The sequence below is a fragment of the Callospermophilus lateralis genome, chromosome 5 (assembly GCF_048772815.1).
Source record: "Callospermophilus lateralis isolate mCalLat2 chromosome 5, mCalLat2.hap1, whole genome shotgun sequence".
NCBI classification, from domain to species: domain Eukaryota; kingdom Metazoa; phylum Chordata; class Mammalia; order Rodentia; family Sciuridae; genus Callospermophilus; species Callospermophilus lateralis.
In genome coordinates this window covers 144,576,935-144,601,695 of record NC_135309.1, presented here as the reverse complement: position 1 = coordinate 144,601,695, position 24,761 = coordinate 144,576,935, and the positions used below count along the sequence as shown (strand labels likewise).

The 24,761-nt window shown below is 40.6% G+C and overlaps 1 protein-coding gene across 1 annotated transcript in view; it reads left to right on the top strand.

The window, feature by feature from the left end:
• The first annotated feature begins 5,911 nt into the window (after window positions 1-5,911).
• Slc45a2 (solute carrier family 45 member 2) overlaps window positions 5,912-24,761 on the top strand; it is a 40,323-nt gene continuing 21,473 nt past the window's right edge. The window contains exons 1-3 of the mRNA XM_076856183.1: window positions 5,912-6,296; window positions 8,104-8,280; window positions 24,053-24,381. Coding sequence (XP_076712298.1) covers window positions 5,912-6,296; window positions 8,104-8,280; window positions 24,053-24,381 — 891 coding nt within the window. The remainder of the gene's footprint in view (window positions 6,297-8,103; window positions 8,281-24,052; window positions 24,382-24,761) is intronic.

The window sequence follows — 24,761 nt, the reverse complement described above, 5'->3', positions numbered from 1 at the left end:
CTCATCACCACACTGTGACCCTTTTCCTGTCATCCACTTGACATCTGCCAGCCTCTTCCTCCTCCTCCCCCACTACCTCCTGTTTTCTTATCCATCTTGTCTCCCTCTGGCCCTGGAAGTCCCTTGGCTTATGCCCATGAAATCTAGAAGAAAATCATGATTAAAAACAACGCTTAAAGAACATGTCGCAGTGGAATCAGGAAGCCATTGGGGTGACCAGGGCCTACCCACCTGTATCAGGTTGCTGCCTGGGAAAGAGACCTCTTGAACTGGACATGAGAAAATGACATGGGAATATGAACCGAAGAACTGGGCCAAGGCCTCCAGGGTCATTAACGTTTCTCATTGAGGTTGCAGCTGCAACTGTCACAAATGACAAAGGCACTTGAAACCGTGAGTTAGTCCTTGTTATCAATCTCGAGCAGTTTAGTAAGGGACAGCTTAGTCCTAGGACAGCCTCTTTGTACCATCTTCCCTTTGATGGAATGTGTGAAGTTCATCTGTCCTCCACTTCACAGACCCTGTACAATCTGACCTTCTTCGGAGCAGTCAGAGCTGTCGGGATCTGTGGATTCTCTAATTGATTTCTCAGGTCTCCAGTGAAAGCCCCTTTGCGTTTGCAGTTTCTGAGTTTGAATTGATGTCACCCTAGGAGAGTGCTAATGTCACCCTAGGAGAGTGCTTTTCTGATCCTTGTCTATGATGTAGCCACATCATCACATGCTGTTTGTTCCTTTGCCCTGTTTTATTTTTCTTCACACTGCATATCACTACTGCCATGGCATTTAACCCCATCCCTTCCCTCTGCCATCACACACAGGAATGGAAACTTTATAAGGGATTACGGACATTTAATTAATTCCTAAACATCCAGTTCCAAGAAAAGTGGCCATGCCCACAGTGGAAAATTAGTAAGTATTTATTAAACAAATACATCTCAATAAGCAAAGTGCTGTCAGTTCCACTTCAACAGCTCCCAGCCAACCTTCTGCCCACTCCCATGACTGTTCTCCTTCTAGACCCTGAACTATTATTGATACCTTCTGATTTCTAGAACCACTGTTTTTTGACCATGCTCCCCTACTGCTAATCCTTTTGACACCAAACAGGTCTTTTCAGTCTTGTAAAATTCGTCAGTGGTGCTCTTTTTCCCTACAGAATAAAATTGAAACTCATTTACAAAGCATATCAACCCTTTACAATAAGACTATACCCAAAGGATTTAAAATCAGCATACTACAGTGACACAGCCACATCAATGTTTATAACAGCTCAATTCACAATAGTCAAGCTTTGGAACCAACCTTGGCATCCTTCAACAGATGAATGGATAAAGAAAATGTGGTATATATACACAATGGAATATTACTCAGCCACAAAGAAGAATGAAATTATGGCATTTGCTGGTAAAAGGATAGAACTGGAGAATATCATGCTAAGTGAAATAAGCCAGTGCCCCCCAAACCAAAGGCCAAATATTCTCTCTGATATGTGGATGATAACCCACAACAAGGGAGGATGGAGAGAGGAAGAATAGAAGTTCATTGGATTAGACAAAGGGGAATGAATGGAAGGGAGAGGGAGGGGAATAGGAAAGACAGTAGAATTAATCAGATGTGACTTTCCTATCTTTGTATTTGAATACAGGACCAGGGTAATGTCACATCCTGTATAACTGCAAGAATAAGATTCTAATTAGAATAAGTTACACTCCATGTATGTATAATATGCCACAATACATTCTACTGTCATGTATATCTAAAAAGAACAAATTAAAAAAAAAAAAGACTTTTACCTAGCTCTCTAGGCCCATTCCCACCCCTCCTGTTCCCCAGCACTTTGTATTGGACTACCTGAAGTTTCCAAATATCCTGTGGTCTCTCTGGCTTTCATTCCTTCCCACATACTACATCATTTTCCAAGAACAGCAATACTGGCTTTTGCTGCAGTTGACAGATCTAGCAAAGTTAGACTTGGCTCAAACACAGCTTGTTTCGTTTGTTTGTTTGTTTTGCCTAACTCTTGCACTCTTACCCATAGGGTAGTTTGTATAGTGATTATAAACTGTGGAGTCACTCAGGTGTTGTGTACAAATCTCACCCTATTGTTATGGTGTTGAAGATAATGCCTGTGTAGTGCCTGGCACATTCTAGGTGCTCAGTGGTTGTTAGCACCTATTTTTAGTGCCCTTCCTAGGTTCTCACTACATGTTGCTCATATTTCTAAGGATAGTAATTGCTTTTACTACAGTTTCAAAACTCTTCAGTAGGCCATAAGCTCATAGAGTAGTGGCTCTGGTATACAAAAAGATCATCTGCAGGTTCTGTTAAAACACAGATCCCGGGCCCCACTAGAGATTCAAATGCAGTGGGTCTAGGATGAGACCCATGAATTGACATTTCTACCAAGCTTCTAGGTGAGTATGCTTCTGGTTCAAAGTCTGCACCTTGAGTAGCCTGCCCTATTGGATGTGAACTAAGTCTTTTTACTTGAGTTACTGTTATAATAGTGTTCAGAAAAATATCTGTGGAATGGATTGTTAAGGGAAAGGATAAAAGCAAGTCGACAAAAAGCTATAAGTAAAGAGATGGTTAGCTTAGAATATTGATTCCTGTGATTAGTCAACTAAACAAAATATTTTAATGAAACTGTGAGCCAAAATAAATCTTTCCTCCTTGAAGCTGAGGATAAAAATTGCTTTGTGTAGGTTGTGAACTTAAAGAATAAATGTAAGCAATAAAGAATAAATGTAAGTAAGGTTGGTAGCTCTTCTTGGTGACCCACACTTCCCTTTTGAAGATGGAAGACCCTGTGCAGAAAACGTGGCAGTTCCTAGTTTTTTAGTTTCCTTTAGATAAACTGTAGATTTGGATGATGGCAATGACACAGGAAAAGAGAAAACAGGGAACTTTAAGAAGGATAGAAAGGTGTGCAATTAAAGAAGGAAAATTCTGATGAAAGTGGATTTTCTCAAACAGTTTGATACACATTTATTGATACTCTTTTGATCCCACCGTGTAGGAAGTGAGGAGTTGCCACAAATCGTAAGATCATAAATAAAACCAACCCATGAGATACATCCTGATTATATCATGATCACTGTGTTTATATATCCTCCCTCTAAGCATATTCCAGGCTTCAGTGGTAATTACATTGCCTTGTAATCTGTAAAGCACTTGGACCTATACTGAGTTAAGAAGCCTTCAATGGCAAATAATGCAAAACAAGAAGGAACTATTCTGGCTCTCAACCAAGAGTTTCAGTCTTATCTGAATGTGGTCATGCGGGCCCTGTTTTCCCACAATTCTCCAGGGTACCAACTTTCCATCCTCCACGTGTAAATTTTATCCTCAGGCTGGTAGCAAGTTCTGGATCTTATATCCACACACAGCAACATTCAGAAGAAAAGTTCTCAGGAGCCCTCAGCAAAACCTGTTTCGTGTCTCCTTAAGCTGACATACCAACTGTGTTAGTTGTTGTGACAAAATACCTGAGAAAATCAGCTTTAAGGAGGAAAGATTCATTTTGGCTCATAGTTTGAGAGGTTTCAGTCCATGGTCACTTGGCTTCATCGATTCTGGGCCTGTGGTATAGCAGAACATCATGGCAGAGGGTGTGGCAGGAGCAAAGCTGCCCACCATGGCATCCAGGAAGCAGAGAGAGAAAGGGGTCAGGGACAAGACATGCCTTTCATGGACACAACTCCAGTGACCTACTCTAACTAGACCCCACTTTCTTGAGATCAACCACCTCCTAGAATACCGTCAAATTTTACAAACATTAATGGATTAATCCACTGATGAAGTCAGGGCCCTCACGATCCAGTCACTTCCCAAAAGTCCCACATGTGAACACTGCTGCACTGGGGACCAAGCCTTCAACACATGAGCCTTTGGGGGACATTTCATATCCAAACTATGACACAAACCATTTCTATACCAGTCTTTAACAGAGAAAGTAGGATCATCCTTAGATAAAGTTAGACAGCTCCTGCAGCTGCCTTGACTCCCTTCCCAAAGTTCATGGGCATGAGGGCTGTGTAGGCTCTGGGATCCACTCCCAGTTCCATCAGGATGGAGAGAATGGTGACTGGAGGTTGGGTAGACAGTCGATGAGGTCCAGTGCATGCAGCGTCTCAAGTGCTCTTCCGCAATCATAGGGAGAAGGTAGGGCACGTTTCTACAGATGAGAACACAGAGGCTCAAAATGTCCTACACCACCGTAGTTTATGCTCACCTTATTGTGTCAGAAACTTTTTTGTTGTACCCCTAGAAAAGTAAAACCTAACCATTCAAATAATTAGGTCTAAGCAACTTAAACATTTGTATCCTAACTACTTATTAGATATTTGAATAATACTCACAAAGAAAATGTGACATTTTAATTTTTCCTCATTGTTCACCACAATTATTTACTAATGGAACATGGGCACCTTCTGGACACTACAGTGCTTCCTGTGCCTTAGAGTCAGATCAGACACTGCTTCTCCACCTCCTGTCCCATGCTGATTTTCCTATAGTACTTGCTTTTTATGACTGTAGCAAACTTTACTTTACAAGATATGAAACCACTGAAAGGATTATAGTGCAATCTGGGTTAAAAGTATGAAATACCTCACTACTAGCTCATGTACCATCCAACAGATGTTGTTGCACTGCGTTTACTAGATTCAAATGTTTAAATATCCCAAGGTACACCTATGAGTTCACTGTAATCCTTGGGTGACTTGGCACACAGTTTGAGAAACATCAGATTAAGTGATTTGTTGAGGGACATGAGAGTAGGAAGAAGCATGACGAGAATTTAAACTTGAAGATTCTGACTCCAAGTCCTGCTCTTGAATCATTTTTAAGAGCCTTCCTATACAATAACGTTTCTCTAGCCAAGACTTTCCATTTGAACTCAGGGTCCTGCAAGGAAAATATGATCCAGTCCAAACCTTTGAAACAGAGTGAATTTAATATAGCCACCTGAGGATGGAGAAAGGAAATGGCAGGGATTCCCTGACTTCTTCCCTTCTTCCACTGAGGCCTCCCATTAGCCAAATTTCCACAGAAGCTAGAGAGCAGGTGAACCTGGAAAATGTAGCCCTATACGACACAAGGCACAGGACGGATAAATGTAACAAACGAGACTGTTGGCTGACATTCCCAAATACAATGTACATATTTTATTTGTTCAATCATTGCTTTAGCAAATATTTATTGAGGACCTACCAGGTGCCAGGTATCATGCTAGATGCTAGGAATACCTTAAGGAGCTATTATAGAATAGACCTGTTCTCTGCCCTCAAGGAGAATTAAAAAAAAATTGACAAAATGCTATAGAACAAACACAGAACTATCTAATTATAAAATTGATCAAGTGCAAATAGGACATATTAGGGCACTATGAGGCAGGTAATGACTTCGAGGAAAGATGAGATCCCCACATGCTTTCTTAAATCTAGTTAACTTTTGAGCTGTGTGTGTACAAAACTTCTGGTCAAGAAAGGACAGAATATTTATATCTATAAAAATAAGTTTATAAAAAGATTGACTTATTTATATATTGATTTAACCCCGGTATATTAAGACTTAATTATCTCAAAACTGTGGATGTGATCATAAGAAATATGGTATGTGTGTGAGAGAGAAATTGAGAAAGAACAGTGTAAAGGAAAATCTCCTTAGAAAAACATTCAGGCATTGGAAGGAGCCAGAGGGCTCTCAGCAGCTAATCTCCGTCATGCTTTTCAGGGCCAACACCCCCTTTCCCTCTCGTCATAACTTGTGATCTTAGAGGCATGAAAGAATTTGAGCCCCTCCTCCAGCCTAGCCATCTCCGCCTGTTGCTCAGCCAGGCTCCATATCAAATACAGTTTGGAGCCCAAACCCAGGGATCACGCAGAAAGGTATCTCACCCCTTTGCAATGGGCAGCGACAGTGGGCAGGCTGGCAGCCACACCTATCAATCCCTAACTGAGGATGGCCTCTTGGGATCTGCGAAGCTACCAAAAAGACCCACAGGCAGACTCATCATGCACAGTGTGGTCATGTTCGGCCGAGAGTTTTGCTATGCAGTGGAGGCAGCTTATGTGACCCCGGTCCTACTCAGCGTGGGCCTGCCCAAGGGTCTGTACAGCACGGTGTGGCTCCTCAGTCCCATCCTGGGATTCCTCCTGCAACCTGTGGTGGGATCAGCAAGTGACCACTGCCGCTCCCGTTGGGGCCGCAGGAGACCCTACATCCTCACCTTGGTCATTATGATGCTCGTGGGCATGGCACTGTACCTAAATGGAGATGCGGTAATATCAGGTAAGTGGACGGCACAAGGTGCTGTTGTGCAATGCTATAGGAAAAGAATGTGAAGTTCTTGACATTTAATATAAACTGGTTAAAACTGATGGTCTCTCCTAGGCTGCAATGAACTTCTGCCTTTGAATGATCCAAAATCGTGAGGAGCCTTTACTTTCAGAATCTCAGCATGTGTTGTCCTGTATTGCTGTGAAGATTAAAAAATAGGAATGAATTTTTATCTACTTATCAAATTAAATATTTGTACTTACTTGTCAATAAGAGTTTTTATTTTATTTTTTGAGCCCAGTATGCTTTGTAGAATACTTTGTCAAATTGATTGGTGCCCAAATGGCTCTGTAAACACTGGCAAGGAATTGCCTGTATGTTCAAATAAGAGTTAATTTGTTCGTTACCTTATGAAGAGCCTTTTAATGGATACAGGGCATTAGCCTGTCAGCTCAAGGGAACATTTTTGCATTGCAAATTCTGGACAACCACAAATCTGATGTTAAAAGGCTTTTTCTAGTCATTAATCAGCTACCAATTAATCAGTTCTTGGTGGTAGGACATGGAAAAAAGAATCATTAAACATTACAAAGGCCATACATTTTTAGACCATCAACTCCCAGGACAGCAGATGGTGAATAAGAAACAGGATAATCTGGAAACATTTATATATACTTAAAAGAAGGCATAAATTCAACTCATAAATATACAATATTTATGGAAAAATAACAAAAAATAATCTGGTAAATATAGTCACTGCTAAGGACTAGAGGTGAAAGGGGAGGGTAGGCATATTTTTCACTTATTTTTACTGAAATTTTGTAAATATGTACCTATATTACACACTATCCTTAGCTTAAAAAATAATTGTAAGCAAGGCAAACAATAGTGTATGTTCCATAGCAGATTGAGTGAAGGAAGGACAGCACAAGCATAGAATGAATATTATTCAGCTATTAAAAAATATGAGGTTCTCTTCATTAACTGCAGTGAAAAGATGAGAATCACTGGTTGAGGATGGACACATATGCACCCTATGATCTTATTCATTGGTGCTATTCAAAAGTATGGCCCTATGACTTGCAGTGTCAACATCTCTAGGGGCTGTTGGAGATGCAAGTTCTCAACCATGCTGGAGTTTCAGAAGCAGTGAATTTGGGTACAGCTGCACACCTGGATCTGGATGTGTGGAAGCACACAATGGGATGTCCCAGAGGATAACCATGGTTGGGGCTAGGATCTGAAGCATTTTCTAGTTGTTGCTGTTTTTTTTTTTTTTTATTTTGTTGAAATTGTTTACAGTAAGTATATGTATTTTTTTATTTAAAGAAATATAATTCACTCATGCCCCAGAAAACTCATTTAAAAGCATATAATCCGTGATTTTTGGTATATTCAAAAGGTGTGCAACCCTTTCCATTTTGTAACTTCTGAATATTTTCACTACTCCCCAAAGAGGCCCATGACCCATTGACAGCAACTTCCCAAATCCTTTTAAACACCAGCCCTAGACAACCACTCATTCACTTTCTGTCTATAGATTTGTCTTTTGGGACATTCACTTGCATAATTTTCAGAACTTGGAAAGATAATGAAACTATTTTTATTTGGAAAAACAAAGCAGAGGAAGACGATTTGATGACAGAAAGTTTTGGTAAAATAAAAAACATGGATCAGGGCTGGGGATGTGGCTCAGTGGTAAAGTGCTTGCCTGGCATGCATGAGGCCCTGGGTTCAAATCCCCAGCACCAAAAACAAAATTTTTAAATGGATCATTCTAAAGCAGGATTGAGGAGAACGATGTTTATTTCTCTTTTAGCTTTGATTGCTAACCCAAGGAGGAAGCTGGTTTGGGCCATAAGCGTCACCATGATAGGTGTGGTTCTCTTTGATTTTGCTGCTGACTTCATTGATGGGCCCATCAAAGCGTACTTATTTGATGTCTGCTCCCATCAGGACAAGGAGAAGGGCCTCCACTACCATGCCCTCTTTACAGGTAGGGAATATTCCAGAAGGTCTCTCCTCAGCTCTCCAGACAGGGAGGCACTTCCGTGGAAGCCAGCCAGTGTCTCTGCACGTGGAATCATTTGAATGAATGGATCCCTTGATGGGATGGTTCCATCACGAGGACTCTATCTCCCAGTGCATTTTCCTAAACAAAGCTTTTGATTGCTTCTGTAGAGTTTTTGAAGAGGAAGTTTACATAAGAGCTTTCTTTAGCACTCTTTGTGGAGACCTTTAGAATTGAAATGAAAAGAAGTCTTATGCACTTTACTTTTGTTTTAAAGCAGTGGATCTCAAACATCAGTAATGTAGCATCAACCTTACTTAGAAGTTTGTTGAAAATGCAAGTTCTTGGGATCCTTCTTCGTTTATTCTGATTTATATTTCTTGGGTGGAGCCCAGAAATTTGAAGTTCATTTACTAAGGATCCCAGATGATTTTTGTGGTAGGTGTACTAGGCACCACATTTAAGAACAAAAAATAGAAACAAACCAAGCAAATGAAAACCTCTCATCTTTGAGATTTTTTTGGTTACACAAAGCATGGACATTTTTTTTCAACCTGCTGGTTCAAAAAAGTCCATGCCAGGGGGACAGTTGGGGCTCTCTGGATTATTGGGGCTGCTTTCAGCCTCCTTTGGTGGCTGTTAGGCCATTCATTTGGAGCAATGTCACTTATTACTAATTAGTGCTATGCCAGAACAGGGACAGGGGACATTTTACACCTTAGGTGACCACAGGATCCTGGCCCAGGAACATTTTTATATCTAGGGAAGGAGAAATCTACCAACCCACTTATTTGATTGTCTCATAGCCCAGGCAATGTAATTATTTTTTGTTTCAATGCTTTCTGGCTCCCTCGATGGCCAGGTAGGGCCTGTATCTCCAGAGCTATGAGTAGTGCCAACTCATGGAAGCCATTGGGTTCGTCTTTGTCATTTGTGTAAACACTTGAGTGGCCAAAACATGAAGGAATGAGGTTGCACCAGCAGAGTAAGCAATTCCTCCTGATCTAGGGAAGATGAGGGAGAAGAACTCTAGCCCTGTCTTTGCCTGGACCCTGACCTCCATGTCTCCAGAGGTGTAAAGACTCCTAAGACTTGGCCAGTTTTGAGATCCTTTTCCTGCCTCGCCTCGGCTCCTGCCACCCAGTAACTTTGTTCCTTTGTCTAAATTCTGATCCCACAGAATTTTCTTCCCGTTTTGTCACTCGGGTGCCCCCACTCCACTGGTCTCTCACGGTCCCTGGAGCATGCCTCCCTGCCCCTGCCTATCTCAGGGCTTGGCATGCAATCTCCTCCTGCCTGGGAAACTTTCCCCAGATAATCCCATGGCTCATGCCTTCCTTCCACTCATGCTCCCCATCAAGTGGCTCACCAGTGAGGTTTTTCTTGGCCACCATATCAATATAGTATAGCCACTCCTCCCTCTCCCCTTATCCTTGTTTGACTTTTCTCCATAGGCTCTATCTCTACCAGACTGATGGAGGCTCTCCATTTATCATTGCATCCATTTACCTATAACCTCTCTACTTATCACTCTATCTTCCATCCAACCATCATCTATCTATTTTTTTTTATTGTTTTTGTTTATGTCTCCCAGTATAGAACATCATGTTCAAGTGAGAAGACCCTTCCTTTTTTTGTTCTTGCCAAATCTTCAATTCCTGGGAAAATGTGTTACATAAAATGTGCTGAGTAAATATTGAAAAAATCGTTATCAAACCCTTCATATGGGTTAATGACCCTGGATTAGGCATTTTAACTTATCCCTGTCCTGACTTGTAGAGTTGGCATGGTTCTCATTTTTCAGATGTGAAATCTGAGCTTTGGTGTGCTAGCACTGGCTCATGCTGGCTTGTGAGAATCAATTGGTAAATTTTTAGGGAATGAGTGAGCTGGTTGACACACATTGACAGCCTGAAATTGATGAGAGTATTGGAAATACAGAATTGGAAAATCTATGAACTATGGCTTTTTTCCTTTTTTCCTGAAGAGTCAGTGGTTAAATATACCCATATATTACTGCTCGGAGATAGAGAAGAGAGATTTAATCGATTAAATAGTATTTCTGTGGTTGATAGCTAGAAGATTCCAGATCAGGGTTTCAAATTTCATTCTCCTAATTTGAATCCCACAGTTCCTTTCTATTTTATCATTATTTGCTGAATAATTGCAAAAAAAAAAAAAGTCATGGGACACTTTTTTGGCTTTAGAACATGGAGCATTGAGGGTTTCTTGCTGTAAAAAATGTTGGGCAATATGGCCACCATTTCCTAGCTTATACTATGGTAAACCCTGTCTAAATGACCTCTGCCTTGCTGCCCCTGATATCAATATTGGACACTGGAAACTTTGACACACTGATGATGGAAATGGAATTTAGTCATGTGAGTATGAATAATAGGCAGAGCTTTTATTAGGGCTCTTCTGGAGAAGGGAGGCACGGCTTCAACAAATGAGCATCAGGCTGGCTCGCTGGATCAGAGAGAGTAACTAGATTTCTTGGCTACTTGCAAGGGTGGGCTGGGGTTTAGGAAAGTTAGTTGGCCTTAGGTGTATGCCAACCTGTGAGGGCATTTTACTCCAGAACCCTAGCCCTATGATAAGGATGAGTTACATGAAAACACCTGTCCCTAATGATGCACCTTGTACTATCTGGGGTGAATAAATGAGGCACTTTTGGTATCTGGCAAGCTACGAGTTAAGGTGGAACCTTCTAATGGCTGTCAGGCCTGAGCCAAGGCCCCAGAGTGCCTTTGCTCTTTTTCCCTACTCACTCAATATTAGAATATAGACCTCTTTATTTTGGAACTTCCAAGGTCTACACATGAGAGTATTTTCATGAGCTCAAGATAATATATTCATTTTGATATTTTCTGTTGATAATAGTGTATGGTGTGGTATAAGCAAATACATGTAATTTTGATATGATCTTAGTTCAGGCTCTCAGTACATTTTTTTTTGTCTAAATTTAGTACTTGTCCTTAAACTGACTTACCAGTCTTTCACTTCTTCCCACTCCAACGGAACTAACAGACAGCATGCGGTTTCATATATCTAAAATCCAACTATGGCCAGGACACTCTTTTTTTGCACCTGCAGTGGTCCCCTATTTGCCTCCTAGATAAAGAAAAACATTCTAGAGAGGGCTCAAAGCTCCCACAAGCTTTACTTTTCATTGTGGTAGAAATGTATTTATCACAGTCTGGAGGATGAAATGCCAAGGTCAAGAGGGAGGCTGGCAGGGCTAGTTTGTAGTTTTATACCCAGCATGTAAGGGGAGGGGCTCAGAAGTTCACAGTCTGCAAAAATTCACATAAAAGCAGCTTTTTCATTTACTATTTTGGGCAACTTAACCCTTCAAGGACAACACCTAAGAAGGGGAGAGTCTTCTCCCCTTTCTTTCCTCCCCCTGCCAGCTGTTACCGTGGAGCCCAATTGTAACTTATCTTAAAAATATAGATAAGGGGTCTGGGGATATAGCTCAGTTGGCAGAGTGCTTGCCACCCAAGCACAAGGCCCTGGGTTCAATCCTCAGCACCACACACACACAAAAAAAAGTATCAGAATAGTTTGGGGCTGGGGATGTGGCTCAGGTAGTAGCGCGCTCCCCTGGCATGCAGGCGGCCCGGGTTCGATCCTCAGCACCACATACAAAGATGTTGTGTCCGCCAAGAAAAACTAAAAAAATAAATATTAAAATTCTCTCTCTTTCTCTCTTTAAAATTTTTTTTTTAAAAAAAATATAGACATCTCTGTGAAGCCCAGCTCAAGCCAAAGGCCTTGATTGCACTGTTCTTCAAAATACTATACTGGATATGTTTGTGAAAAACTAGTAAGGGGGTGTCCAGCATCTGGAGTGCTGGTATCCTCTCGGCCAGTGGCCAAGTAAAACAGGATGACAGGAATATAGGAAGTTTTTCTACATTCAACTTTTTTGCAGAGACTCTTTTGCTGACAGTCCTAAAATCAGCCATGGTGAAGATTTCTGGAGAAGCCCAGTTAAGACCTTTCTGTGGTGGCTCCACAGTTTAGCTATTGTGAATTGTGCTGCTATAAACATTGATGTGGCTGTGTCCCTGTAGTATGCTGTTTTTAAGTCTTTGGGGTATAGACCGAGGAGCGGGATAGCTGGGTAAAATGGCGGTTCCATTCCCAGATTTCCAAGGAATCTCCATACTGATTTTCATATTGCCTTGGCCCATTTATTGACTGGGTTGTTTTTATTTTTATTTTATTTTATTTTATTTTGGAGTTTGGCTTTTTGAGTTCTTTATATACCTTAGAGATTAGTGCTCTACCTGATGTACAAGTAGTAAAAAACAGGAATATATCTCAACATTGTAAAAGCTACCTATGCTAAGACCCAGGCCAATATCATTGTAAATGGAGAGAAATTGAAGACATTCCCTCTAAAAACTGGAACAAGACAGGGATGCCCTCTTTTACTACTTCTATTTAACATAGTTCTTGAAACATTGGCCAGAGCAATTAGAAAGATGAAAAAAATTAAAGGGACACATATAGGAAAAGAAGGACCCAAATTAGCACTCTTTGCCAACTATATGATTCTATACTTAGAAGACCCAAAAAAATTCACCAGAAAACTTCTAGAACTAGTAAATGAATCCAGCAAAGTAGCAGGATACAAAATCAACACTCATAAATCAAAGGCATTTCTGTACATTAGTGACAAACCCTCTGAAAGGGAAACGAGGAAACTACTCCATTTACAATAGCCTCAAAAAATAATAATAATTGGGAATCAACCTAACAAAAGAGGTAAAAAACCTCTACAATGAAAACTACAGAACGCTAAAGAAAGAAATTAAAGAAGTCCTTAGAAAATGGAAAGATTTCCTTTGTTCTTGAATAGGCAGAATTAATATTATCAAAATGATCCTACTACCAAAAGCACTATACAGATTTAATGCAATTCCAAACAGAATCCCAATGACTTTCCTCATAGAAATAGAAAAAGCAATCATTAAATTAATCTGGAAAAATAAGAGACCCAGAATAGCTAAAACAATCCTTAGCAAGAAGAGTGAAGCAGGTGGCATCATTATACCAGACCTTAAACTATACTACAGAGCAATAGTAACAAAACAGCATTATATTAGCACCAAAATAGACTGATATACCAATGGTACAGATTAGAGGACACAGAGACTAACCCATAAATTACAGTTATCTTATATTAGACAAAGGCACCAAAAACATACATTGGAGAAAAGATAGCCTCTTCAACAAATGGTGCTAGGAAAACTGGAAATCCATATGCAACAAAATGAAATTAAACCCCTATCTCTCACTTTTGCACAAAACTCAAAGTGGATTAAGGACCTAGGAATTAAACCAGAGACCCTCCATCTGATAGAAGAAAAAGTAGGCCCAAATCTTCATCATACCAGATTAGGTGCCTACTTCCTTAATAAGACTCCTATAGTGCAAGAATTAAAATCAAGAATTAATAAATGGGATGAATTCAACTAAAAAGCTTCATCTTAGCAAAAGAAAAATCAGTGAGGAGAATAGAGAGCCAAAGGGCTATTTTCATATAATCTCTTTCTTTTGTCATTTTCTACTTTCTATTTTAGCATTTTGTGCATGTTTGTAATCACCCTCATTACACCATAAATTTTTTAAGAGACCGACTATGCAGAGAAAAATGTGTGACTGAGTTAGAGGGTAAGGCATATATGAAGGAAAGACAATCAACATTATGTGCATATTAATGATCCACTCAGAGGGCTGGTAGGGCCACAAGGAAACACTAGAACTGGCTTCCCTAAGACCTCACCCACATTTTTAACTCCTTCTCCATCATTATGTGGCACATGCTCGAGGAATGGGTTGGTTAGGAAGGGGCCTGGTTGTAAGTCGTAAGAGTCCACTAACGTGGCTTAAGCACGTGTATTTATTTTTCTCATGTAACAAGAAGTCTGGAAGCAGATATCTACTGGCTTTTGGTCAGTGACTAGATGTCAGAGCCAGCAATTTAATATTTCTTTGGTTGCTTCATCAATATGTTGCCTTCCGGATCATGATGGTTGCCATGGTTTCATTCATCCTGTTTGTTTCAAGAGAGGAGGAAGGTGGAAGAGGATCAGGAAAGAAGAAGCGGGAAAGAGCCTATGCTGTCTCTTCAAAAGAGGAAAACAATAGTTTTCTAACCTCCACAGACTTCTCCTTGATTTTCATTGGGCAGAATTAGGTCAATAAATATCCTGTGTCTTGGAACATGGAAAGTAATTTTTTTTTTTTTTTCCTGAAAGGGTGTGGAGATATGCTTCCCTGAACCAAATTGGGATTCTGTTAGGAAGAAGGAAGTGGTGATTATTACTAAATAGGCAGAAGCTGGTAGCTATCACAGAAAATACAAACCCATTTGAATATTAAGCTAATAAGAATGATTAAAGAGCCAGACTACTTTAAGCAAATGACAGCCAGAACTTTCAAAGTCCCCAACATTTGTAAATAAAGTTTATTTATTTAAAACTTATCAAAGTAAAATTTAAAGTCATACACTTGTTCCTAGTTTTACCTGATCATGTGTTAAATACACTCTTACCATGTGATAATTGACTGTGTATTTATCTCTCCCCTCTACAAGTTTTGTAAATTTTTTCAAATTCCCTTGGCTTCTAGTTCTTTTGTGTTGCTGATAACACTTAGAAAATGTTAACTGTGTAAAAGGAGACCCTGCTTGAATTCTGTGCATTTTACATCAAGTTAAATAAACTGCATGGCAAATTGCATCTATCAGGTGAATGTGCTTACTTATTTGCTTTGCTTTGTCTCAAGAACGGCACTAAACTCTGGACCTCAGCCAACGGTCTCCTAAGCATGCTTTTGGTCATAAGGGCAGCCACAGAGGGTGTACAGATAGCTTCAAGCCATTTGGTTCCTCTACCAGAAAAATAACTTCAAACATCTTCCTCCTGTAGGACAATATAGTAGAATCTCACTTCATTTAAGGCTTAGATTCTAAAGTCCCTAAATGATAATGGCAGTCTACATTATTCATTCTTTATCAGATCACTTATAAAATATAATATGCCTTATTTTACTTATATAAACCTGCAGGAAAATATCTGCAGAATCATCTCCATTTTAATGTTATTCTTCGGGCACGAGTTCCATTACCATAAAGCTAGTAGACAGGATTGCCCATGCTATTTTAAAATGTTATTCTTGTTTTTCTTGTTTCCTTTACAAAATGTGAATTGTTGAATTCTGGTGATACATGACCCCACTGTAGTGTCCTTGCTTTGAACAAAAGCAATTCAAACATGGAGTGAAGAAAATAAACAATGTATTATCCCTCTGCTCTACCTTTGCATGCAAACCAAACCTGAATTTATGTGAACTTGGTAAAAGATAACTACAGCATTCCACTTGAAGCAAGCATTTTCTGACAAAGTAATATTTAATATGGAGGCCCATTTTGATTTTCATCAATGACAAGATAGCATTCAGCCAAGGAATCCAAATGACCCAGTAAATTGAAATTCTTTTTATTTGTTTCAGAACAGTCTCCCTGGCCCAACATTCTTAAATGCTTTTCAAATAACAGCAAAGGGTTCCTTGTCAGAATAAATTTCCCAGCTTATTTTTGATACATTGTGAGTGTGCATATGTGTGTGTTTAAAGAAAATTCTCTACTGGATCCCAGGGAGATGTTTTATTTTATGCAGCTTCTGTTTCTAATATTTAACTCTAACATCTAACATCTCTCCATCCCTGGCTTTGCAGTAGCCATGGTGGGTCGGGTGGACCCACCCATGTCTTCTCAGCACCCATCCTTCTCTGCTGCACATGAGAACCCAAGTGAGCCAACAAGCCCTTGCTCATCCTTTGTCCCAAATGCTTCTAACTGAGCCTATTTCTGCTAAAGTGAACCCAATGTCCTTAGTGGACCTCTACACAATGTTCATTGTTAATAATCTAGAAAATGACTACAGGCATAGGACAAGGAACCATCTCAAAGGTTTTAATACCAGATGTTTATAGTCACTTGATTTTCTCTATCCCAAGGCCTGAAAAATTGTATTTATAGTGAAGGACTCAATAAGAAACTTGCCCTCTGTATGTCTTTGGAAGAAGAATGGGAAAGTTGTTAGGCTCAGTCTCTTTTAACTTTTCTGTTTTTTAAAAATACTTCAAAGTATGCACAAAAATACTAGCATGTAAAAAACGCACTATTAGCAAATAATTAAGGACCAAGAGTCTTAAAGATGAAGTTGAGACATGAGCCCCTTTGACCAAACCTTCTACACTGTGGAAAGGAGCTGACTTTCATGTTCAAAGCTATTTTAACTTTTTCTTATTCATGAGTAATTGTTGGATGAGTGGTTTTGTTTCATCAAATGAGTTCCCTTTGAACTTTCTGCCTTTGGAAAACTTTCACATCTCCCCATTCAGGCAGCTTGGAAAGGGTGCAGCCTGGGCAGAAACCAATAACACAGGATTTCAGCTCCTGGGTTAGGAGGGAGACTTAGGGCAATATAGTTAATGTCTCCAAACTATCATCTCTTTTCCATTTGAATGTGGGCAGTGGAATTCCCAAAGAATGGGCAAAGGCAGGTTAGATAAAAAGGAATCTGGAAGAACATCCCTTTTGCTTCACATATTTATTTTTGTTTCTTTTAATTGACATTTAATACTTGCATTTATTTATGGGGTACAATATGATAATGAATTCAATGCATGTATGTAATGTATAATGATTCAATCAGGGTAATTGGCACGTCCACCTTTTCAACTACTATCATTTCTATGTACTGCAAACCTTCAAACTCCCTTCTTTGGTTATTATGAAATACAAATAAAATGTGTGGATTACCCTACTGTGCTACAGAAGATTAGAACTAACTCCTATCTAACTGAATTTTGTACCCACTCTCCCACCTCCTTCTATCTTTCCTACCAATCCCTGTCTAACTTCTAGCAACCACTATTCCACTCTCTACTTCTATGTGATCAATTTTTTAGTTTCCGCAAATGAGTAAGAACGGATGGCATTTATCTTTCTGTTCCTGGCTTGTTTTTCTTAACATAATATCCCTGGGAGGAATTTTTCCTTACTCTTTTCTCTGCTTGAAAACTTTTTCCCAGATACCAATCAGATTGGCTAGTCTCCTTGCTTTGTTAGAATCTCTGGTCAAATTGCCCCTCTTCACAAATTCACTCATCATTACTTGACATCACATTATTTATTCATTTGTTTATTGTCTTCTTTTTCAATAAACATATAAGCTCCCCACTGGCAAGAACATTGCATTTTCTATTTACTGCTCTATTATCAGTGCTTTGAATAGTGTCCAGAATATGGAAGGTGCTCAGTAAGCATTAGTGGGATGAATATTCTATTTTGACATCCTCATGTTACCAATGATTGAGCTGAGTTACAGGGAGGTAAAGTGGCTAACCCAAAATCACACAGCTGCATAGTGGTAGACGAGGAGCAAAAAACAATCTACCAACCATCCAGTCAAATAAAAGATACAGCTTGTTTTAGTCTGGATTCCTCTAAAAGTTGAGCCCCAGATAAAGTTTGCATGTGGTGTATTTGGGAAGCAATTCCAGAGAGCAAGAGGAAGAAACTAGTGGCGTGGAACTGACCGATCAGGCATTACAGAGTCGACTTCTACTCTAGGTGAATGCTCTCCATCTCAGCAGAACCCCTGAGGAGCCTAATGAAGCTCATCTCAGGAATCTCCACCTGGGGGACCAGGGAGGGAAGGTTTATCCATTGCCCCTGTTGACCAAGGGTGGTCCCAGGGCTTGTGCATTCTGAACCCCACCTATGTGTGGGTTCCCACAGGCAAGGCACTGTGTCCATATACACCTGTGCAAAGCTGGTCAAACTTGGCTTAGTGTTGTCACTACAGCAGCTGCTGGAGCAAGAGACAGGAGGGAATTGGCAGGGACTCCAAGGAGCTTTCTTATTCAGCTGGGGATTTGGGTTCAATGCTCCATTGTCACCACTAGGAGGAGTGAAAGCATTTTGTAAAGTACTTCATTCACCTCATGGTTGCAATGAACTGTTTCAACTCAGAACTAAAAATATCTGTCCTGAGGATTAAATGCAACCCTGGGTAGCCATAAATGGCTCCAGAATGAGGTCAATTAATGGCTTGACCTTGTACTCATTTCAAACCCCTAAGCAAGTGAAGAAACAAGAGCCAGATTATACGTCATGTCAGAATGGTAATCTTCAAAAACCTTATCTTCAAAAACCATATTATCTTAATATGCTCAAATTGGAAAACTTGTTTTTGGAAAAATAATGGGATAATTAAGGCAAGTACTTTTGTGTGAACCATTATTACATTAGGCACATTAGTACAAATTAGAAACTTTCAGCAGGAGCACCAATTGCAATTTGGGGGGCATATGTTATTGGCAAACCGACCACTTTCAATGCTCTCTGCATTTATCTGGTTTACTGCCAGATTTTTAGCCTGTAGCATAACTAATTCTCAATAAAAGACCAGATGAACAAATTCCTTTTTTTTTTGGTGGGGGGGAGCAAGTACTGGGGATTGCCCTCAGGGGCACTCAACCACATCCTCGTACCTATTTTGTACTTTTATTTAGAGACAGGGTCTCACTGAGTTGCTTAGTGCCTCACTTTTGCTGAGGCTGGTTTTGAACTCATGATCCTTCTGCCTCAGCTTCCGAGCCACTGGGATTACAGGCACATGCCACCTGGCTGGATACATTTTTATGTCTACAATGGGTGTGAATCCCAAATCCCAAACTTGATTTGTTTGCTTCTCTGTTGAGCCTTCTGACACAGGACGCTGAAACTTGGTCTTAGTCTGGAATGTTCTCCCTCCACCTCCCCAAGGGCTGTATCTAAACTTTAGGGGCTTAAAGTGCAGAGGTTTGGGAGGGGGAGACCTTTGTGTAGTGTCATCTGTTCACACTGGCATTTACTGGGATGCCAGTGTGCCCCCATATCTCAGCGGCCAGCTTGAACTGTCACGACTGAGTCATCTTTCATTTCCATCTGCAAAGCTCCTCCAGGACTAGGAATTCTCAGCTTTCCTATGTTATCTGCTCTTCCCCATGACATGCCAGTGAGAGGTGAGCCCTGTGAGTCCCAAACTTACTGTGCTTGGGTTTCCTTGACTCTTAATTTAGACATAAAACTACAGTTGGTCTTCATTATTGGTGGATTCCACATTTACAAGTTCTCCCATTCCTAAAATGTATTTGTAATGCCAAAATCAGTACTTGCAGCTCATCTGTAGTCTTTTGGGGACATGTGCAGGGTGGGGAAACACTTGAATCATCTATCATGCACGTTTCTGGTTGAGTTCCAACAAGGTGGTGCTCTGCCTTGTCCTGTCGGTTCTTGCACTGATGAAACAAGTATTCTTTCATGGAATATTTAGTGCCATGATCTTTACATTTTTGTGGGTTATATGGGTGGTTTCATTGTTTAAAATGTCCCCAAGTTCAGTACTGAGGAGCTGTGTGTGTTCCTAAGCACAGGAAGGCTGTGATGTGCCTTATGGAGAAAATAGCATGTGTTAGGGGAGCTTTGTTCAGGCATGAGTTACAGCACAATAGGTCATGTGTTCAGTGTTCATGAATAAATAGTGCCCAGTAAGGAAGGGGTCCTTGAACAGAAACACGAAAAACAAGGTTCTATGTTCATCCGTTGCCTAAAACTTTGTGACTGAAGGCTCACAGGAGTTCATCCTGTATTCTCTCTAAGACCAGGGATTCAGTGTTCCTTAACACGTTTTTGGTGACAACTTCATAGACTGTAACTGCTGAGAATAACTTGTCATACCTCTCTCAAAGGATTGACTGGGTGACATGTGGCAGGCACTTAGAACAGAGTCTGGCACACAGTTAAGCCCTTTGTCCAGACTCAGAGCACAGCCTGGAGGTTTTATTAGCTCCCTGAGGTCTGATCAGGAGGTGCAGCACCAGTCCCTTGTGCCCTTGGACTCCTTGCCCACTTCTCCCTCCAACTACAGCCAGACCCACTGAGGAGCAGGGCCAGGCTACCTGAGGGATTTGCCCATCATGGTGCTTGGCCCCATCTGGTCTTACAGCACATTTTTCCCTGGGTCTACTCTCAATGCCTTTTGGAGACTCAGAGCTTTTGAAATTCAGAACTCAGGAAATACATTCTTGTTTCTCTGCTTTCCATTATCACATCCTTTCCCCAAAGCAATGAGGCATATAAAGGAAGGGCACAAATGCAGAGGAAATGCCAGGATTAGAAGGGAAAGGAGGAAACAAACAGTGGGAAACACTTTAAATATATTATCTTGCCATCTTTTAAGAGAAAGATTGTATTTTAAAACTAAGAAAATGAAAGGTCAGATTGGATATTCAGTCTTTGACCAGAGGATGTATATATAGCATTTGGACTGATTTCCCATGCACTCTCAGCCTCCAACAGGGCAGGGGTCATATCTGCCCCACTCACTGCTGTATTCCAAGTCATTAGCGGGGTTCCTGTTGGGAGTAGTGTTACCTCATTGTCTATAAATAAGCAAATGGGGGTAAGGAGAGAGAGAGAGAGAGAGAGAGAGAGAGAGAGAGAGAGAGAGAGAGAGAGAGAGAGAGAGAGAGAGAGAGAGAGAGAGAGAGAGAGAGATTTTGAGAGAGAGGAGAGAGAAGCTGGTATTTAGTTACTTTTCCAGGATTTATATGTATATAGTAGGAGAAGGTAACCATACTCAAGGTGATACTTCCATTGCTGTTTTTTCAAATGTAGAAAATAATCAGAATCACCTTCTTACGAACCCTATGAGAACCAGGGGGATCCTTTGTCTCTCTTCCTTTGGAGGTAAAGTAACCAACAGCACACTGATATCTCTCTTGGTTTGAACTGTGTCACAATTGGTGCTGACCTTGCTAAGCCACACCCCCCCGAGGCATGAAGGCATGAAGGTAATTGTAGGTGCATGGGACAGAGATGGACTTGGATAGTCTCTTTATTCTCCTTGGTCCTTTAGATTCCTTCATCCTGAAAGTCCCCACTTTTCTATTTTACCTATCATAGTTGTGGAATAAAGAAAAATATGATACATGTTTCTATCCATTTGGATTTCTAGGAAGAGCTATTGTTCAAGTTATATGATAAGTATGACATCTGTTTGCTAAAGTCATTTACCTTCTTGAGGTCACCTCTAGTCTGAGTTGACAACACAGCCGGGCTCCATGAGGAAGGAGCAGGTGGACCCTTATTGTAGAGGCTTGTTATCTAATGTGGCTGAGGTGGTCCTCTGGATACTACAGCTTATGGCTTCTCTAAGAGCCTGGAGATTGATTCCAGGGGCCCCGAAGAGACTGATTTGGGCAGTAGGGATAAATGCAGTCTGGACCAGGATGTGGGAGATGGTAAAATGATAAAATGATTAGCCTTTGCTGCCGCTAAGATGACTCGGCTTTGCTTGGGGGCTTTAATTAAAGATAAAATCCTTTGCTGAAGCAGAGGAAACAATAAGGAAAGCCCCCCACAGCCTTCTATTGGTCCTTGGAATATCTGAAGATGTAAATAGATAAAACCTAAATGTTTCCTTCCAGTGTTTAAATATACTATTGGATCAATTTCCCCAAGGACTCACCAGGACTTCAGGCATGCCCTGTCATACTGTTGTAACTTGAAGCTACATTGCACAGTAGCTTTGGGATAAACAGTTTTGCTTGCTCCTCCCTGTGAGAAGAGAGTTGCATGTTTTAAAGATTTTTCCGTAACTAATTAATGAGGGAACGAATAGGGAAAATATAAAAACAGTTTCCCCAAGTTCTTGCAGAAAGTATGCGCTCTCGCATGAGCATGCATATGTGTTTGTGTTTAGCAAAACAAAACCAGAAAAAAAACCCCACCACATTAAATAAGAAGATAAGAACCTGCCTAATCTCTACACATTAATAAAACTGTAACTCCTTTGCAATACTTTTGGAATAATTCCGGAGTAATGCAGGGTCCCAGGCCCCACCTTAACCTTCAAAATCAGAACCTGGATTTTAACAAGATGACCCTGTGATGTATGGGCACCTTAAAGTTTAAGAATCCCCATCAATATGTACAACTATAATGTACCAATTAAAAAGAGGAAATAAAAAAGAAGCAGTGCTCTACAATGACATTTTAAAAATCAAGCAGTTGTAATTTTACTCTTTCCAAGTTTGAGGCACATTTTTTTGTCATTTATTGCCATAATAGGGTCAGGGGTAAGCCCAGGTCTCAGCCCTCAGAATGGTTCACCATCACTGGGCCTTAGAATGACCACGTTCTTCCAGCCAGTTCCAAGCAGGTTGTCTTAAGCCTTCAGTGCCGCAGTTTTCTTCTGCTTCTGGGTTGCTTCAGAATTAGGGTTCGTGTAGGAAGTGAGCAGAGCCAGTGGGCCCTGGTTCTGCCATATGAGGGAACACAGCACAGCCCTGCATGTGGTGGTGCTTTCCACCTACTATCACATTAATCCTCACTGGACTCACATGAAGAGGCATCACTAGTACGGTTTGGATTGCTGCATCCCCAAAGGTTCATGTGCTGGAAGCTTGGTCACCAGTGTGCAATAAAACCATTAAGAGGTAGGGCCTAGGGGAAAATAATTAGGTTATAGGGATTCCACGCTCATGAATGAATTAATGTTATCCTGTAGTAGTGGTCAGATCTCCTGTAACTGGATTATTTCTTAAGAGTGTGGTTTGTTGTAGACCAAGTTTACTCCATGTGCTTGACCTATGGCTAATTTCCTTTCTGCTTCTCTAAAATGTCAAGCTGCCAGAGGAGCCCTAACTAGATGGCTGGAAATAAGACAGGGCAGTGGGTAGGGAACAGTGGGGAGACACCATATACCTCTCAAGGGCACATCTCCAGTGACCTAACTCCCTCCAACTAGGTTCCACCTCCTCAAGTTTCTAACACCTCCTAAGAGCACCACCAGCTGGAGACATGCCTTCAGCACATGAGCCTTTGGTGGACTTTCTAGATCCAAAACTATAACACCGTTGTTATTATTTCTGTAGCTGTCAGCTGCAAATAGGTACCCCAAACTTCTGCCAGAGTAAAGAAGATCGCTTTCAAGAATGTTGATCTAGGGGCTGGGGATGTGGCTCAAGCGGTAGCACGCTCGCCTGGCATGCGTGTGGCCCAGGTTCGATCCTCAGCACCACATACACACAAAGATTTTGTGTCTGCCGAAAACTAAAAAAAAAATAAATATTAAAAATTCTCTCTCTCTCTCCCTCTCTCTTTAAAAAAAAAAAAAAGAATGTTGACCTATGCAAGTTTGCTTGTATCATCTTAAGTAGTTTAGTAATAGACAAATAGCAATAAAATAATTTAATTTCCATAAATAATAATTTAATAACAATAAAATAATTTTTTTTTGCTGCCAGAAATTAGTTTTCCTTGGGATTCCTTCAGGTTAAAAAGCAGTATAGAGAGTGTCATTTGGAAAGGCCACAATACCTCCAATGGAGATAATTTATTAGTTCTCTGCCTGGTACTATTCTGAACTTTCCATTTTCATGACCCAACTAGAAGTTTCTCTTTTATTACTACCCCCATGTTATAGGTGAGGAAGCCCAAGGTCACAGCAACTAAATGCTAGAGCTGGGCTTGTGTCTCCACTGCCAGGCTGCAGGTGTCACCTCTCACTGGGTGGACCTTTCAATCACATCCAGGCTGTGTCTGCTGTCTACAAGGAACTTTTTCACTGAAGGGGAGGTCTGTAGTTTGCTCAGTGTTCTCATACAGATCTCTTTTGCTTTTCAGGTTTTGGAGGTGCCCTGGGCTACCTTTTGGGTGCCATAGACTGGGGTCATCTGGAACTGGGAAGAGTCCTGGGCTCAGAATTCCAGGTCATGTTCTTCTTCTCTTCGTTGGTGCTCATTTTGTGTTCCATTATTCATCTGTGTAGCATCCCTGAAGCCCCACTTAGAGATGTCACAACAGACATTATTCCCCCAGAACCAGCCCCTCAGGACCCTCCATTGTCATCAGATGGAATGTACGACTATGGTTCTATCGAGAAAGTTAAAAAAGATTATGTCAACCCAGAGCTGGCAATACAGGGCAAAAAGAACAAAAATCCTGATGAGCAGGTAAAGATGCATATTCTTTCTTTCTTTACTTAAGAAAACTGGTTTTGCTCTTAATCACTCTTTATTGGATTTTTTTTCTTTGTTTGCTTGTTTGATGTGAAGACTTTTGTGAATTTTAATTGAATCTTCAAACCCTCAGTAGCTATTATCCTTTGGAATTAAAATTTTGTACCTCAAAGAAAAAAAAATCTGCATTTTCCTCTTGTCCTCTTGTCTCTTATCCTTTTCAGAGCATCATCAGGGAAGATGATGCCAGCTGTGGAAGGTTAGATCATTTGAGAACCCTGGAAGCATCCACAGGCCCGAAGAAATGTCATCTTAGATTAGGATTATAATAAACTAAACATTTGTTCCCTCATATGGCAGTATCTTTGGGTTGA